This window comes from Sinocyclocheilus rhinocerous, unplaced genomic scaffold (genome assembly GCF_001515625.1).
Source record: "Sinocyclocheilus rhinocerous isolate Xijiao unplaced genomic scaffold, SAMN03320098_v1.1 scaffold137, whole genome shotgun sequence".
Taxonomy (NCBI): domain Eukaryota; kingdom Metazoa; phylum Chordata; class Actinopteri; order Cypriniformes; family Cyprinidae; genus Sinocyclocheilus; species Sinocyclocheilus rhinocerous.
Genome location: NW_015633537.1, coordinates 537,310 through 552,669, shown reverse-complemented (window position 1 = coordinate 552,669; position 15,360 = coordinate 537,310). Strand labels below are relative to the sequence as shown.

The 15,360-nt window shown below is 38.2% G+C and overlaps 1 protein-coding gene across 1 annotated transcript in view; it reads left to right on the top strand.

Moving 5' to 3' along the window:
- LOC107744308 (uncharacterized) overlaps window positions 1-15,360 on the top strand; it is a 79,517-nt gene that overhangs the window by 22,973 nt on the left and 41,184 nt on the right. The window contains exons 3-6 of the mRNA XM_016557880.1: window positions 8,330-8,662; window positions 8,856-9,062; window positions 10,716-10,982; window positions 14,405-14,733. Of these exons, the coding sequence (XP_016413366.1) occupies window positions 8,330-8,662; window positions 8,856-9,062; window positions 10,716-10,982; window positions 14,405-14,733 (1,136 nt within the window). The remainder of the gene's footprint in view (window positions 1-8,329; window positions 8,663-8,855; window positions 9,063-10,715; window positions 10,983-14,404; window positions 14,734-15,360) is intronic.

Sequence of the window (15,360 nt, the reverse complement as noted above, 5' to 3'; positions counted from 1 at the left end):
CGTTCTCTCTCGTGAAGCCAACAAGGAAGTGACTTAAACTGTAATTCATCAACTGGCCGCTAGAGGCTGGCTGCAAAAGGGAGTCAATCCCATAGACTCCCCATGTTAAAATGCCCAACTTTACAGCAGAAAAAAAATATGTTTACAGCCTGGTACAAAAAATAGTTGTGGTCTATATAGCTAATTTTGCCCTTCATGACAACTGTGAGTGGGTGAATTTTTTTATAACTCATCCGTTTAAATTATATTAAGCCTTAAAGTTCTGCATAATTAAGGGCGTGGCCACTTGAGTGACAGTTGGATTGCGCTGCTGTCACCACCGTCGAGCTAGGCGGGCGTGGTTTCAGCAACCAGCTCCACCCACGTATTATGACACGCGGTGACGTGCTGCCAAGATGGCAATGGCCGGCTCCGCCCACTTTGGGCTTCAAAAATGCTCTTTAGAAACCAACGGGTGACGACATGGACACTACATCCATGTTTTATACAGTCTATGGTGTGCACGCTTATTCACAATTAGCATAATCCCCACCTATGAATTACAACTAGCTACATAAGTTATGTGTTCAGGAACGTAGTGGAATCTTCTGGACTCCTTCCTCAGGTTTGTCTCCAGTATGTTTCATAAATGCAAAAAAGACAAATAGAGCATTTGCCTAACAATGAATATTCAATTAACCTGTGTCCACCAAAGCGTTTTTAGCCAGCTGAAAAATGCCAGGCGCTCTTCTAAAAATGGCCAACTGGTGGTGCTTGAGAACGCTTTGGTGGCACAGCGTTTTTCCAGCTGAGGCGTTTTGGTTGCTATGATTTGGAATATCCATGGAAATAACATTACTATTATCTCATTTTGAAGAATATTACTGAATATAAAAATGCAGTAACCCATAATATTAACTTCTCCATTGTTGTTCAGTCGTTGTTCAGTACAGTTAGGATAGTTGGTCAGTGTGGTATTTGTCCCACCTCCATTGATTTTAAAGGCTGGGTAAAACGTGACAGTGACGAGCGCTGCGTTTTATCCAAAGTTAAACAGTTATTAACTCTCAGCTACAATAAAATCCAATATTAAGAGCAAACGAACTTGTAAAATGTTATGATGGCAGTGAAGTTAAATTACACGTGGTAGGGAGCAGTTGTACATTGCTTTCGTACCAACTAACATTTTGAAATTTATGAAAATGTTCGTATTTTGAAAGTTGTCAGAACGGCTTTACGAACGATTTACACAAAAATTTGTTCTGCTCGTGTTTCATAAATGAGGCCCATAGAGTATAAGTGATTATATATAGTTCGGCAAAAGGCGGATTCGAACCCGGATCGATTGCGTCAAAAGCCATTTCTGAAAGTCTTAAGCCAGGCTCACACTGTGCGATTTTTAAAAGTCCTTTAGGATTGTACTTGTCAGACTGTACGAACATGATGATCATGTCACACTGTGGGATCTCAGTTGTCATTAATATCAGACTGTACAACAGTCAAGACGCGTTAAAAACGGGTGATTGCAAGAAAACTTGTCCGGAGTTCTACATTATCAACCCATACACGTTCATGTTGGCTGTCATTAAAAGTATATGAATGGCGGCAATACCGGCGTATTTCAAAAGAATAGTGCAAGCAGCATCACACACCCACATGAAAACAGCAGTGCAACTGGTGTTTATCATAGAAAAGGCAAGCTATCAGCGATCAAAGACTACAGATTTTAGCCTAGGATTATCGGAATCTTTTAGTATTTTCTAAATTTGTCTCAGACGACCAAATCGTGGCCAAAATCGCACAGTGTGAGCCGGGCTTTAGGTGCTACTGCCTACACCATTGAAGACATTGAATTGGTTGCGTCTTTTCAAAATCTTTGAGCGCGCTATTTGAACTTAGTGTAAAGACACTCCGAAAAAATTGGGCCCTGGGCCAATTCTCATAACGCCCATTGGATAATCCTGACCTGGCTATGGATGAGTGCGCACACACATCTTCAAACAGCATGCATGAGTTCTCAAGCGCTTATTCTTTGCTTGAATGTTTCAATTGACAAGGCTTAAATCACCCAACATTTAACAAAAAGTCATTTTTAGTGCCCTATGAAATATGTTTTATTTTTTCTCAAATTCCATTTTTGTATTTTTTCCAAATTGTGTGTTTTCTTTTCAAATTTTTCTGGATTCCATTTTAATGGTTTAACTAAATTTTAATAAACAAAAGGCATGTTTAATCAACTAAATTCATGAAAACAGCTTAATAATATATTATTCCTTAAAAAGAAAGTTTTAATTATTATAGTATTAGTGTTGGTTTTACATTAGATGTGCATTCTACTGTACGACAGTAATATATTTCGTAACAATTTCTTCAAGTTAAACCTTTTAATAAGTTAAACTTTTATTTTGAGTTTGAGTTTCTTTTGTATATGAAGATGATAGTTTTTCTGAAATTAAAGTGTAAAATGCTTATGAAGTGAACATGTCCTAATGCAGTGAGATGGCAGATGCTAAAAACCGTTGTCACCATTCATTCACATAGAGACTCGCAAAACACACAGACTTCATATTAAAACTCCTTTTTGCGTGTTTAATATTTGTGGACAATAGTCCATATCACAATTTGATTTATGTGTATAGATCTACTTTTAATTAATTCATCTAAAATTTGCCAAATTATGTGACATTCCACATTGTTAGGGTTGCAAAAGGGTGGAAAATTTCTGGAAAAACTTTCCAAAAATCCCTGGAATATTCCCAAAAAATCCTGGAAAGTTTCCAAAATTTCTGGAATATTTCTGAAATTAACTGGAAATTTTCCACCTTTTTGCAACCCTACACATTATACAGTAATTGTTTATGATTAGAATCTGCGATTCCATCCATGTTTTCCACTAGATGTGTTGAACAAACACCCTACAGAATGGAAACGTTTGATTTGCTTAATTTTGTCAAGGCATAATAGCCTGCATGTTGTTTAATGCTGATGAGAGAATTAGGGGATACAGCTTGTTTTCTCTTAGCCTGCTGAGATTGAAGGTGAAAATCTGGTAAAGGAGGAAGATAAGGCAGCTATTGTCTTGTGGATAAGATTACTTTGAAGTAGAGATCTTAGAGGTGAACTAGATTAGACTCACTGCTTTATGGTGATACAGCATCTCTGTTAAGCGCTATTAACAAATTCAAGGTATCTAAATAGTGTAGTAATGTTTGTGCAGTGCAGTGTGGGCTTTATTGTTGTGACGAGGATCTGCGCCTGTGTGAAAAGATGATGGATGACGCGATCATTTGTCAGCTAAAGTGCTTTCGATAGCGTTGGTCATCACGGTGCATGCGAAGCATTTTACGAGCTGTGTTTACAGCCGTGCTGTAAAGGGCAGCACTCTCGCTGCCAGTGCAGTGCAAGGAATGCAGCCATGAGCTCAGCCATAATGATCACGAGCTGTCAGTGCATAAGGCCTCCAGCCAGCATGTGTGAATGTAGTGCATCTCTCGTCTGGTGCATTCTGTTGTCCATTAGTTGGGTTTGTTTGTTTCTTCAGGAAGTGAGGGGCAGGGAACTGTTGGCAAGTTGCTTATACTGTTGCAATATAACGATATAAGCTATATAAACGTGATATTTAAAAAAAAGAAAAGAAATATTGATATCATGTTTATGCTATATCCAGGTTGATACTCCAACAGAGTAGGTGGCTGTATTGCATCTTAAAGCAATAGTTCACCCCAAAATGAAAATGATGTCATCATTTACTCATCCTCATGTCTGCCCAGACTTTCATTCATCTTCGAAACACAAATTAAGATATTTTTAATGAAACCTGAGAGGTTTCTGTCCTTTAATTGAAAGTCCAGGTAACCAAAACTTAGAAGAATCAAAAAGGTCATAAAGTTATCGTAAAATGAATACAAATGATTTGAGTGTCTTGTGAAAGTCATGTGAAGAGATATGCTCTATGTATGTGTGATGATCATTGTTAATTTGTGAATAAACCCATAAATTAAAACTGTTCATCATATAAAGTGATTGTATCGCTTCACAAGTTTTGAGTTAAACTACTTGATTCATATGTGTTTGATTTATGCCTCATTTATGGCCCTTTAGGATCTTCTAAATTTTGGTTACCTGGATTAGACATACAGAAACTTCTAAGGTTTAATTAGAAATATCTTAATTTGTGTTTTGAAGATAACAAAGGTTTTATGTGTTTGGAATGACATGAGGGTCAGTAAATGATGTTTCAAGTTTCATTTTTGGGTGAACTATACCTTTAAATCTGGTTGTCACCTGTCATAAAATGAAAAAAAATAAATAAACAATTTGTAAATACTACTGCCGCACAAAATCATTTACATGACTACATGCATTGTCAGCTTATCAATAATATTATTTATAATTGGGTTAGGACCGTGCATGTAAACATGCTCAAGTCAATCTACTTTAGACTGGATGTAAAGAAGTGCATAAAGATGCATTGTTTTGTTTTAATATTTTTATGAATGTCTTCATCTTCCTGTAGCAAGACATTTTCATGAATTTTTAAACAGTTGTTTAAACTGCTGCAAAGGGGATCATTGTTTCAGTGAATTTAACTAGAGAACCAAACAAGCATGATTCATGAACAAATTATTCAAACCGTTTTTGTGAAATGGATCAACAGTTCATTAAAAAGATCTCTCTTAAAATACACTCTAAAAAATGCTGGGTTGTTTCAACCCAACTTTGGGTCAAATATGGACTAACCCAACTTTTGGGTTAAAAATTGAATGTAAAAATTTAACCCAACAGTTGGGTTAGTCCATATTGGGTTCCTAAATGACAAGCCCAGGCTATGATTACTCCAGGTTAATTTGATGGGACTCAAAAACAGTAATATGCTGTTGTGGAATGTGCTCGGATGCTCTTTTGTGCGTTCCAACTCCCCAACCCTCCTTCTTCCACCAACCTTTCACATAACACACAACACACACGCACACACTCTCATACTGTCCCTTGTCTGTCAAAACTGGAGGATTGCCAGCATGTTTGTTCAGGCCAAACACGTACACACATCCCAGTAATCAATATTTCTCTCTTTCCCTCTATTCCTCCATATTTCATCCCTCTTTCTTATTCTCCACTCCCTCCATTCTCCCTCCTCCCTATCTCTGTCATCATCTTAGTCAATCGGACTATATTTACCTCTTCCAGCCAAACAGAATTCCAATGTCTGCCTGTCTCCCTCTTTCTCTCTCTCTCTCTCTCTCTGTCTCCATCCCTCCCATATTCTGCTCATTGCTTCGTCTTTGGCCTCTTAATTCTTTCTCCCATTCATCTGAAGGACTCGTCAGGGTCAACAGACCAACAGGCTTAGAGACAGATAAATAAAACAGAGGGAGGAAGAGAATGCAACAAAAAGAGAATAAACCCAGAAAGCGGTGACAGAATTGGGAGAGAGGGAATATTATGTCAGAGATTCCTGGTGCCTGGTGATTGCAAGCAATTGCATTAGCACCTGAAGTCATGAAACAGAGAGGAGCAGCCAGGAGGAGGCTGCTACAAAAGTAAATTGAAAATGATTTGCTTGTATTGCGTGTGTGTGTGTGTGTAACTGAGATAGAAAGGAGCGTAAAACAGCATGGAGGCACTTTCTTACATATCAGCTGCATAACCTCTTACTCTAAAAAATAATTTTATTGGTGTGTGTGTTCGGTCATGTGGGTATGAAGAATTTGTGTGGGTGTTTATATTTTAATCTTTGTTATTATTCATTCACCTTACAGTAAGCACCATCCATTCCTTGACTCTTGACTTGTTTTTATATTTACCTCTACCAGCCAAACAGAATTCCAATGTCTGCCTGTCTCCCTCTTTCTCTCTCTCTCTCTCTCTGTCTCCATCCCTCCCATATTCTGCTCATTGCTTCGTCGTCTTTGGCCTCTTAATTCGTTCTCGCATTCATCTGAAGGACTCGTCAGGGTCAACAGACCAACAGGCTTAGAGACAGATAAATAAAACAGAGGGAGGAAGAGAATGCAACAAAAAGAGAATAAACCCAGAAAGCGGTGACAGAATTGGGAGAGAGGGAATATTATGTCAGAGATTCCTGGTGCCTGGTGATTGCAAGCAATTGCATTAGCACCTGAAGTCATGAAACAGAGAGGAGCAGCCAGGAGGAGGCTGCTACAAAAGTAAATTGAAAATGATTTGCTTGTATTGCGTGTGTGTGTGTGTGTAACTGAGATAGAAAGGAGCGTAAAACAGCATGGAGGCACTTTCTTACATATCAGCTGCATAACCTCTTACTCTAAAAAATAATTTTATTGGTGTGTGTGTTCGGTCATGTGGGTATGAAGAATTTGTGTGGGTGTTTATATTTTAATCTTTGTTATTATTCATTCACCTTACAGTAAGCACCATCCATTCCTTGACTCTTGACTTGTTTTTATTAACACACACACACACACACACACACCTTAGAAGCTATGTTAGTGGGTGCCTTTCGTAGATGCTGTGGTTTTGTTCTAAAATAATGATATTTAGGTCAATGACGTGACGCTTATTTTTTTGTGCAGATCTTAAAATGTAGCCTATTCATTACCAATACATTAAAATACAGTAATTCATACCTACAATGAATTGGAATACAACTCCTCTGTTATGAACTTTTATTTTCTAAACTAAAGAAAATGTTGATAACTTTTTAAAATATAAAAAATGTCAGGATGATACAAGAGTCCTGATATCATAATGGGAAAAAAAGAAATATTAAATATCAAATTTCATTAAAAAAATAAATGATTGAAATAGTTTGGTATAATCTTTTATTATTATTTTTCAGAAAGAAGCTGCTTACTAAATTTGAAAACTTTTGCGGTGTGACTAACATGCAAGAAAAAAAAGGACTCAGCAAAAAATGTAACCATTTAAAGAGTTGCTGATCTCATATGAATGTGCATGATTTGATTCTTACTAAACGTAAGATTTTTGAAACAAAATATGAAGTTTCACCTCTAATCTCACCCCTAAATCTAACCCTCATTGGGACGTAAGCTGATCACACAACACATGCAAATGGTATCTTACAAAATTCATATGAAATTTTCCCCCAGTTCACCAAACCATAAAATACTTAGGAATTGCAGAGTGTCATGGAGGACTCCTGAATAATTGGCCATTTTAAACTTTAAAAATGTATTTACATTTTTTGGATTCATTGAGCGGATACTTACGGATACTTACTTATTAGTTAGACCATGGGGGGCAGTCGTGGCCTAATGGTTAGAGAGTCGGTTAGAGAGTCGGACTTGTAACACGAAGGTTGCGGGTTCGAGTCTCAGGTCCAGCCGGAAATTATCGGTGGGGGGAGTGAATAACCAGTGCTCTCTTCCACCTTCAATACCACGACTGAGGTGAGACCCTTGAGCAAGGCACCGAACCCCCAACTGCTCCTCGGGCGCCGCAGCAATATGGCTGCCCACTGCTCCGTGTGTGTGTGTGTGTGTGTGTGTGTGTGTGAACTTGGATGGGTTAAATGCAGAGCACAAATTCCGAGTATGGGTAGTACTGTATAAAAACCATTACGCCTATGGAGAGTCCCCGTAAACCACAAATGTAATGTGTGTTTGTGTGTGTGTGTGTGTGTGTGTGTGTGAACTTGGATGGGTTAAATGCAGAGCACAAATTCCGAGTATGGGTCACCATACTTGGCCACATGTCACTTCACTTTTTTTTTTCGATTGTGGTTACACCAATTGAGTTTTTCCACAAACCATATGAAACAAACATGAATCTAAAGAGTACATTTCTAAGAACTTGTGTTTAAAGTAGATTTATAATAAAGAATATTTTTCCTTTTCTTTATCAAGGGCACTTTTTTTTGGTCATTGACCTATTTAATAAATGCAAAAAATCCCTCGTACAAACCTGTTGCCATTATGCCATTATTACATTGAATTGAAATGTAAATTGAAAACATGAATTGGCTGATTTGTGAGCCTTTCAAATAGTGAAGACCACTTTAGATGTCCTCACAAGATGGTTTCAGGCCCTCACAAGAACAAATAAACCTGTACACACACAAGCTCACATGCAGTTTCTTTCTATCCCTCTATCAATTATCCTCCTGTGTTGCTCCATTTCACCCTGTGTCCTGAATAAAAGCCCATTTAATTTTCCTCCATCTTTTGTCAGTTCTTGTGCTTTCTTGCAATCTGTCTTGTTCTACTTTTCTTTCTTTTTCTTGTTCTAAGCACTTACTCTCTCTTTAGGCTATATCTCTCAAGTGCTTTTTTTAATGTATGCAATATATTGCTTGTATGATTTTATTTTGATCAGAGTTTCCCTCTTGCTTTTCCTTCCTGGTTTCACTCAGGCTTTCTTTGTACCCTCACGTTTGGCTTCCTCGTTTATTGCCATGGTCACAGTACCCACACTCTCTCTGCTATTGGCCCTGGTAGAATGGGCGGGTCAGAGTAGCTCCTCCCCTCATCTCTTGCTCCGGCCCCGAGAGCGTGAACGGGACCCGGTGGCATCAATGCACTTCAACATCGCAGTGATCCATGTGGGCTCAACGGTTCAACAAGGGGAAGCAGGGGCTACAGCAGCTGCGGGTAGGGTGCCATACCCGGGCTTCGGACGTGTGCACAGCAGCTTTGGTGAGAGCGTCGTCACCCAGTGGGGATCCGCAAACGTAATCTGGCTCCAGGTCTGTCCGATAGAGGTCATGCAAATTAAATTGAATTGATTTTAAATTTAGAGTAGCCTGAATACCGCTTTGTTGATTGTGAACTGAAGTGTGAACACAAAATCACTTAAGCATGAGTATTCATTCGTAACTACAAAAGTTAATGTGGTGTGAATGAGAACACGAATGTGAAGTGAATGTGAATTACCTACAGGTGAATGACAGCAGCCCCAGGACGCTGCTCTCTCAGCTGTGTGACTTGCTGGCAGCCAGGCCCCTTCAGGGACTTGTGTATGAAGATGAGAGACCCCTCCCGCTGGCCTCTGGCCCCCTGGCCCCCATGCTGGAGTTTGTTTCGGCACAGACCGGCCTCCCCATCGTTGCTGTGGGAGGGGGAGCAGGTCTGGGCAGGGTACCACAGGTATGATTGTTTAGAGAATTTAGGTGTGGTCACATTCACCATCGCTCAGAAAAAAATTCCAATAAAAAACAAATCCAATGATTTCAATAAGAATCCACGCAATTAGGAGTTTTGCAAAGTTTCCCATACAGATCTCGCTTATGATCAAATTGGTCATGCAAATTTGCCACATTGACCAACTGAAAGCTGCTTGGTGAGTCTGTGTGAGCGGTGCTTCACGCATTGCTACACTATTAACAATGGAACTTTGAGATGTGACCGCATCCTTAGAGTTTGATTTTACTCTAACTGCATTCAAATGAGAAATCAACTAGTAATTATTCACAATAAATCTATAATCTGAGTTTTATGTGGCTGAGCACATTTCATTGATCTATCTTTTCACAGTGGAAATCTCCTAATATAGACTGGTGCAAACTAACTGAATGATTTTAAATACAGAACCAAAAGTCTACAGACAGAAACCTGTCCTGTTTGAAGCATTTCCTGTAACCCTGTGAGGTTTAAGCTAGTGTCAACAAATGCAAAGTCAAATTCCTCTTAAAAGCGATTGTACCCAGCCAGTGCGATTGATTTTGATTCTGAAATATAGTTGTCTTGAAATGAATAGTGTGTTTTCCTGATTAACTGTACAGTCTATGCCATTTAATAGGACAACAAAACTAGGCCACTGAGGATTTCTTAGACCTGTCTGAACAGTCTCAGACGCACTTTAGCAACACTGAATTATTTTACAGTGTTGTTGTTTCTGAAAGGGAAAAAAAAAAGAATATTGGAGTTTCTTTAGACTGTGGAAATTCCTCACAAACATCTCTCTCTGCAAGCTTTTGGTGTTAATGAGCTCAAACACTTGCTAGATAGTGTTTGGCTTGCTGCAGTGCTATAAGGGCATTGTTTGTTAATGGTACCGCCTGAGGAGGACCGTTAAACGGACAGAGATAGGGCTGCCGTCGTCTCTGTCGGGGCCTGATCAGGGCACACCGATAACTGTAGGAAGGGATGGCATTACTAACATCCATTTGGATAAATAGCAAGGGCAAGGGTCATGCATTACCGCTGCAGGCCATATGGTCTGCTCTTTTTTTCCCCTCTTGTGTTCACTGAAGTGCTTCGGTCTGTGTTTTGCAATTTCAGTTGCTCGTCTCGACATGTTCTCCCTAGCACAGTATGAAAACAAAAAAAGTAAAAAGACATTTTCATTCACAAATGTTTTGTTTATCATTATATTATTTACTCTAGAGACATGATATTGAATCCTGTCGATGATGTTGCATTGAATCCTACACACTCGAACCCACGCGTACACTCAATGCCATTGCAAATTCAATTTAAAGCTGTGTGACATACTCCAGTGACGATCACAGTCACTAAAGTACCTCCCTCCTGTTCCTACAGCGACTGTATATCTCGGTAACTCTTTATAAGTAATTGAATTTCTATTATTAGATATAGTCTTCAATCACAGGAAACGTAGTTAGTTTTGCCCTTAATTGCACTGCAGAAGACAAGCTCTGTCTACTGTTATGATTAGAGAATGTCACATTAGAAACAGTTCAGAAGAAATGTAGTTCCCATGATGCCTTATGCAAGGAATGAATCAGCTGTCTTTAGTCTTGGGAAATGTAGTCGTTTACCATCTCAGTTACTCTGCAGGAGACCGGCTCAATCTTCCTGCAGTTCAGCTCTTCCACCGCACTCCAATTGGAGGTGATCTTTGAGGTGCTGGAGGAGTACGATTGGACGGCCTTCTCGGTGGTGTCCACACGTCACCATGGCTACCAGGACTTCCTGTCAGTAGTGGAAGGTTTGACCGACGGGTCATTCATCGGCTGGGAGAAGCAGAGCGTAGTGATGTTGAATTTAACTGATGACCCAGGAGGAGCACGCGCACGACGGCTACTGAAAGAGAATGAAGCACAGGTAGAGAGGGAAGGTCATTGCGTTTCTGTCTCACTTATTCGCTTACTATCTCATTTAATCATTCGTTTACTCTTCCTCCCTCCACCGGACATCCCTTCCTGTCCTTAACCATTTATTTGACTTTTTCTTTCGGTTGTTTTCTCCACCATCTTTCTCTGACCTCTCGCTGTCCTTCCTTCATTCCTCTCTCATTCCCATTCCCTTTCCCATCTCTACCTATATTTGTGTAATGTGTACGTGTGTGTATGTGTGTCACAGGTTGTCCTCTGTCTCCCCCTGGCTCCAGGCTGTTATTGTTCTGTGTATGTGTGTGTTAGAGGGTGTTATTGTGCCTTGTGGGTCCCAGTACACTGATGTCAGTGTTAATATAACACAGAGCCTGTGGCAGTGCAGCCCAATGCCGTATGCATTAGATTCAGTCTGCAGTGCTTCTGCTCAATTACACACACTCACTCTGAAATAAATATTGCACACATACATAAAGCATGCATTTATAAACACACAGAAAGTTGCATAGTAGAATATATAGAGTGCAAATGTATTCTTAGATTATGCTGGCCAGTATGACAGTGGTAGAAATGTGTCAGTTGGTAGATATTGCTATACCGTTTATAGTACTACAGTGTATCAGCTGTATGATTTTAAATAAATAAATAAATAAAACACTAAGCAAAATGTTATAGTATACACACTGTGTTGCAGAGTTGTTTTCAGTGTAGACAACTTAGTTGATTGTAATGGGAGCAATTTAGTTTTGATATTTCAGCGAGTATTGGTGATTGTTTTCAACTCAGTTGTACTGATGCCAGACTTATCATTAATTTCTTAAGAATGATCTTATCTTTGGGTTTGGGGTCATCTAAAGATCTTGATATAAAATATACAGTAAAAATAATATGAATGCACAATATTGGGATACTATTTGGGTTATCAGTTAAAATTGACTTTTTAAATATTTTAAATGTATTGTTATCATATTGTTGTAATGTTATGAATATTGTTGATATTGGATAGATATTGACCTATTTTGACATTTTTATTCAGCATTCTAATTTCTAAATTTATATTTAGATTATCTTTATTATCTGATGAACACTTAAAGTTGATCTTTAAACACAGTAATTTTATTAAAATAAAATAAATTTAATATGAATAATTGTATTAATAGTTGTAATGAAAATGTTTTTTTAATTATTTGAATTTAAATAGGTTGTTATCAATCGATATTTGGATATATATTGGCCTATATTAGTTATTTAATTTGCATGCTAATTTCTCCTGTTTTCACATTTAGGTTATATTTACTATCTCCTAGTAACACTTGAAGTTAATATTTAAAAACACAATAATAATTAATCTTAATAATTTGATTAAATTGTAATGTTTTTTATTTATTTAAATAATACATTTAATGTTGTGATGCCTACATTTAATTTTAAATAAATTGATTTGAGTTTTTAATGTTTTATTTATTATTATATATTAGGGAAAATAATGTAGGATTTTAATATCAGCTACTGTATTTATTGGTTATCAGCTATAACATAAAATACTTATTGGCTTATCATTATCAGCTAGAATATTAAAATTGGTGCATCCCTAAAAATAACTCTCATAGGAGCAATATTTGGTTCAAGAGGTAAGTATAATGCACAGTGGCTTGCAAGCCCTTTAGCTGTGACTATATTCACAATGCATCACAATGTTTATTGCTAAAAGCAAGTGGCATTCTTCTGCTAAAAGATATAGTCCCTGACAATATTGCTATGTAACAAAAATGTCTGCTATAGGAGCTGTGCAGTGATAAACTGGTGTGTTTCACCTATTTTGTGTATTTTAGCACGACTGGGACGTGGTGTTGACCAATCAAAAAGCCAGGACCAAAACTATACTATTTTATAATGTGATATATATATTACCATTATTACGGTATTACTCATACCAAGATTTTCGATGTACAGCCCACCCCCACTTTATACACATATAGGATATACTGTATACTCTACACACACACACACACACACACACACACAGAACAAGAACATAATTTCATCACTTAGTCTGTCCTGTTCAGGGCTGGTGAGTTTAGATATGAGTTGGATTTTCTATCCATTTATTCTATCATTCTCTTGTTCTTTTCCCAGTTCTCTAGCCCTCTTCTCCTGTTCTCTCTCTTTTACAGTCTATCTCTCTTGGGGTTTTCTCTCTCATGCATTGTAAAGGTGAAATCTTTAGTCCATCTCTCAGTTTCTGCTTTTTACGGTTCCTTCCTTCCTTCCTTCCTTCCCTCCCTCCCTCCTTCTTTCCTTCCTTCCTTCCTTCCTTCCTTCTTTCCTTTCTCCCTCTCAGATGTGCTAGTTTCCTTTCTCCCTTTTTCCTTCTCTCCTTCTCTTTCCATCCATCCTGTATCCGTCTTTTTTCATTAAGGCATGTCCCAGCACCATTACTCCAAAGGAGTAATGCTCCTCTCCTGTAAAATCATTTCTGTCTGTTACTGTTTGGCTGGAATAAATCGTAATACATCAGGGCTGCAGCTAATAACTGTTTTGATATTCAATTAATTGTTGGTTAGTTCTTTGATTGATTAATCAGCTATCTTAACCAATATTGTTCTTTAAACAGTGTGCACATTGAAGTAAGCCATATTCTGTGCTATACAAAGTGGTGAAAAAAGTGATCAAAAAACACTACACTTTAAATGCGGCAGAATAAATAGCATTGAAATAACAGTTTTAACTGGTGAGAGGTACAGTAGAATGTATGACTGCAGGAGCACACATATTCTGCCCTTTGAACATGGTACATACTGTAGAACATAAATCTACAGTAATCAGTTTATTAACTCCTGTAATGAAGCCTTCATTTTTCAGTAATCCCTTTAATGTTTGCTTTCATATATCATTAATTACAGGGCATATAGGATTTAAAGTTTTAATCCAAATTCACTGATCCAAGTGATTGCACTCCCTTTCTGTTGTGCTCTGTTTAATTGACACGAATGCTCTATGAAATATTTGAAGTTTAATGATGACAGCGACATTTTAATCGCTCTTTTGAAATTAGGACTGTTAGGCTCTGTTTTGTAAAATGGAAATACTCTCATTATAAGAATTTGACAGCAAAATGTAAATTTTTTTTTTCAAGAAAGACATTTTTCAGGTTCCACAAGTACATTACAAAGATGTGACTTATTTTCATGATCAGTTTTTTGATTTCCTAAGTAAGTTCCAGCCCTAAAATATATAAACCCAATACCTCTCCTGTCCTCTCTTCCATCTCCTCTTCTCATTCCGCTCATGGTCTCTTCCTCCCTTTTGACCTCTGTGTTCTTGTTTGCACTCTCTTTTGTTTCCTCTCTTGCTCCTGCTCTCTGGTTTTTATCTTGGTCGCCTCTGTCCTCTTTGCCCCCACTCCCACTCTAGGTGCGGTTGTTGTACTGCTCTCAAGAGGAAGCAGAACAGGTGTTCCATGCTGCTTGGGCAGCTGGTCAGGCCAGCGCCTCTCACATATGGTTCGCAGTGGGTCCGGCTCTGTCCGAGCTGGGCCTGACCGGACTTCCCACTCGACTGTTTGCAGTCAGACCGCAGGGCTGGAGGGACGAACCCCGCAGACGTATCGCCCGTGGGGTGTCCATCCTTACCCATGGAGCTGTCGCATTGCGTAAAGACTATGGAGCCACTGGAGGGCCGCACTTTGTCACTAACTGCCAGACAGATGGCAACAGAACACAGAGGATTCGCGGTAGAATGAAGTAAGTTCTTTCCACCGATACAAGATGTGACTTGTATGTTTTGCACAGAGAGATACAACATGCTCACACCAAGCAGCGTAACACTTTCTTCTATATTATAGTGACTATGAACATAAAAAAGCTTTCATTAGGCATTTGACTAATGCAATGTACTGTATTAAGTGAAACTGAATATTTGGTGGGACATGAGGTATCATGGTATCAAATGAGATTTCATTGGGCAGCATAAGAAGGCTGTAACATAATTGGTTAATTACATTTTTCAATAAATACACTACTTTTAAAAAGTTTGAGTTCAGTAAAGGTTATTTTTCAAGAAATTAATACTTATATTCAAAAGGATGCATTAAATTGATCAAATGACATTAAAGACTGTCGTATTCAGTAACCACTCGCCAACTAGTTTTTAACAGGTGCAATCAGAGTATTTAAATTAAGTAATTATCATTCATTTCCACACAAACACACCCTATTTCTATGTAAATTAGGCTCATTGTTCCGTGTATCGCGCTTTATTCACAATAAAATTTAAGCAGGTGACAAATACATTTTTATACAAAAGGGATGTTTGTGCACTTTCTAGTAATCATGACAGCAGTAAATCAGCTGATTATTATCAAATGATGG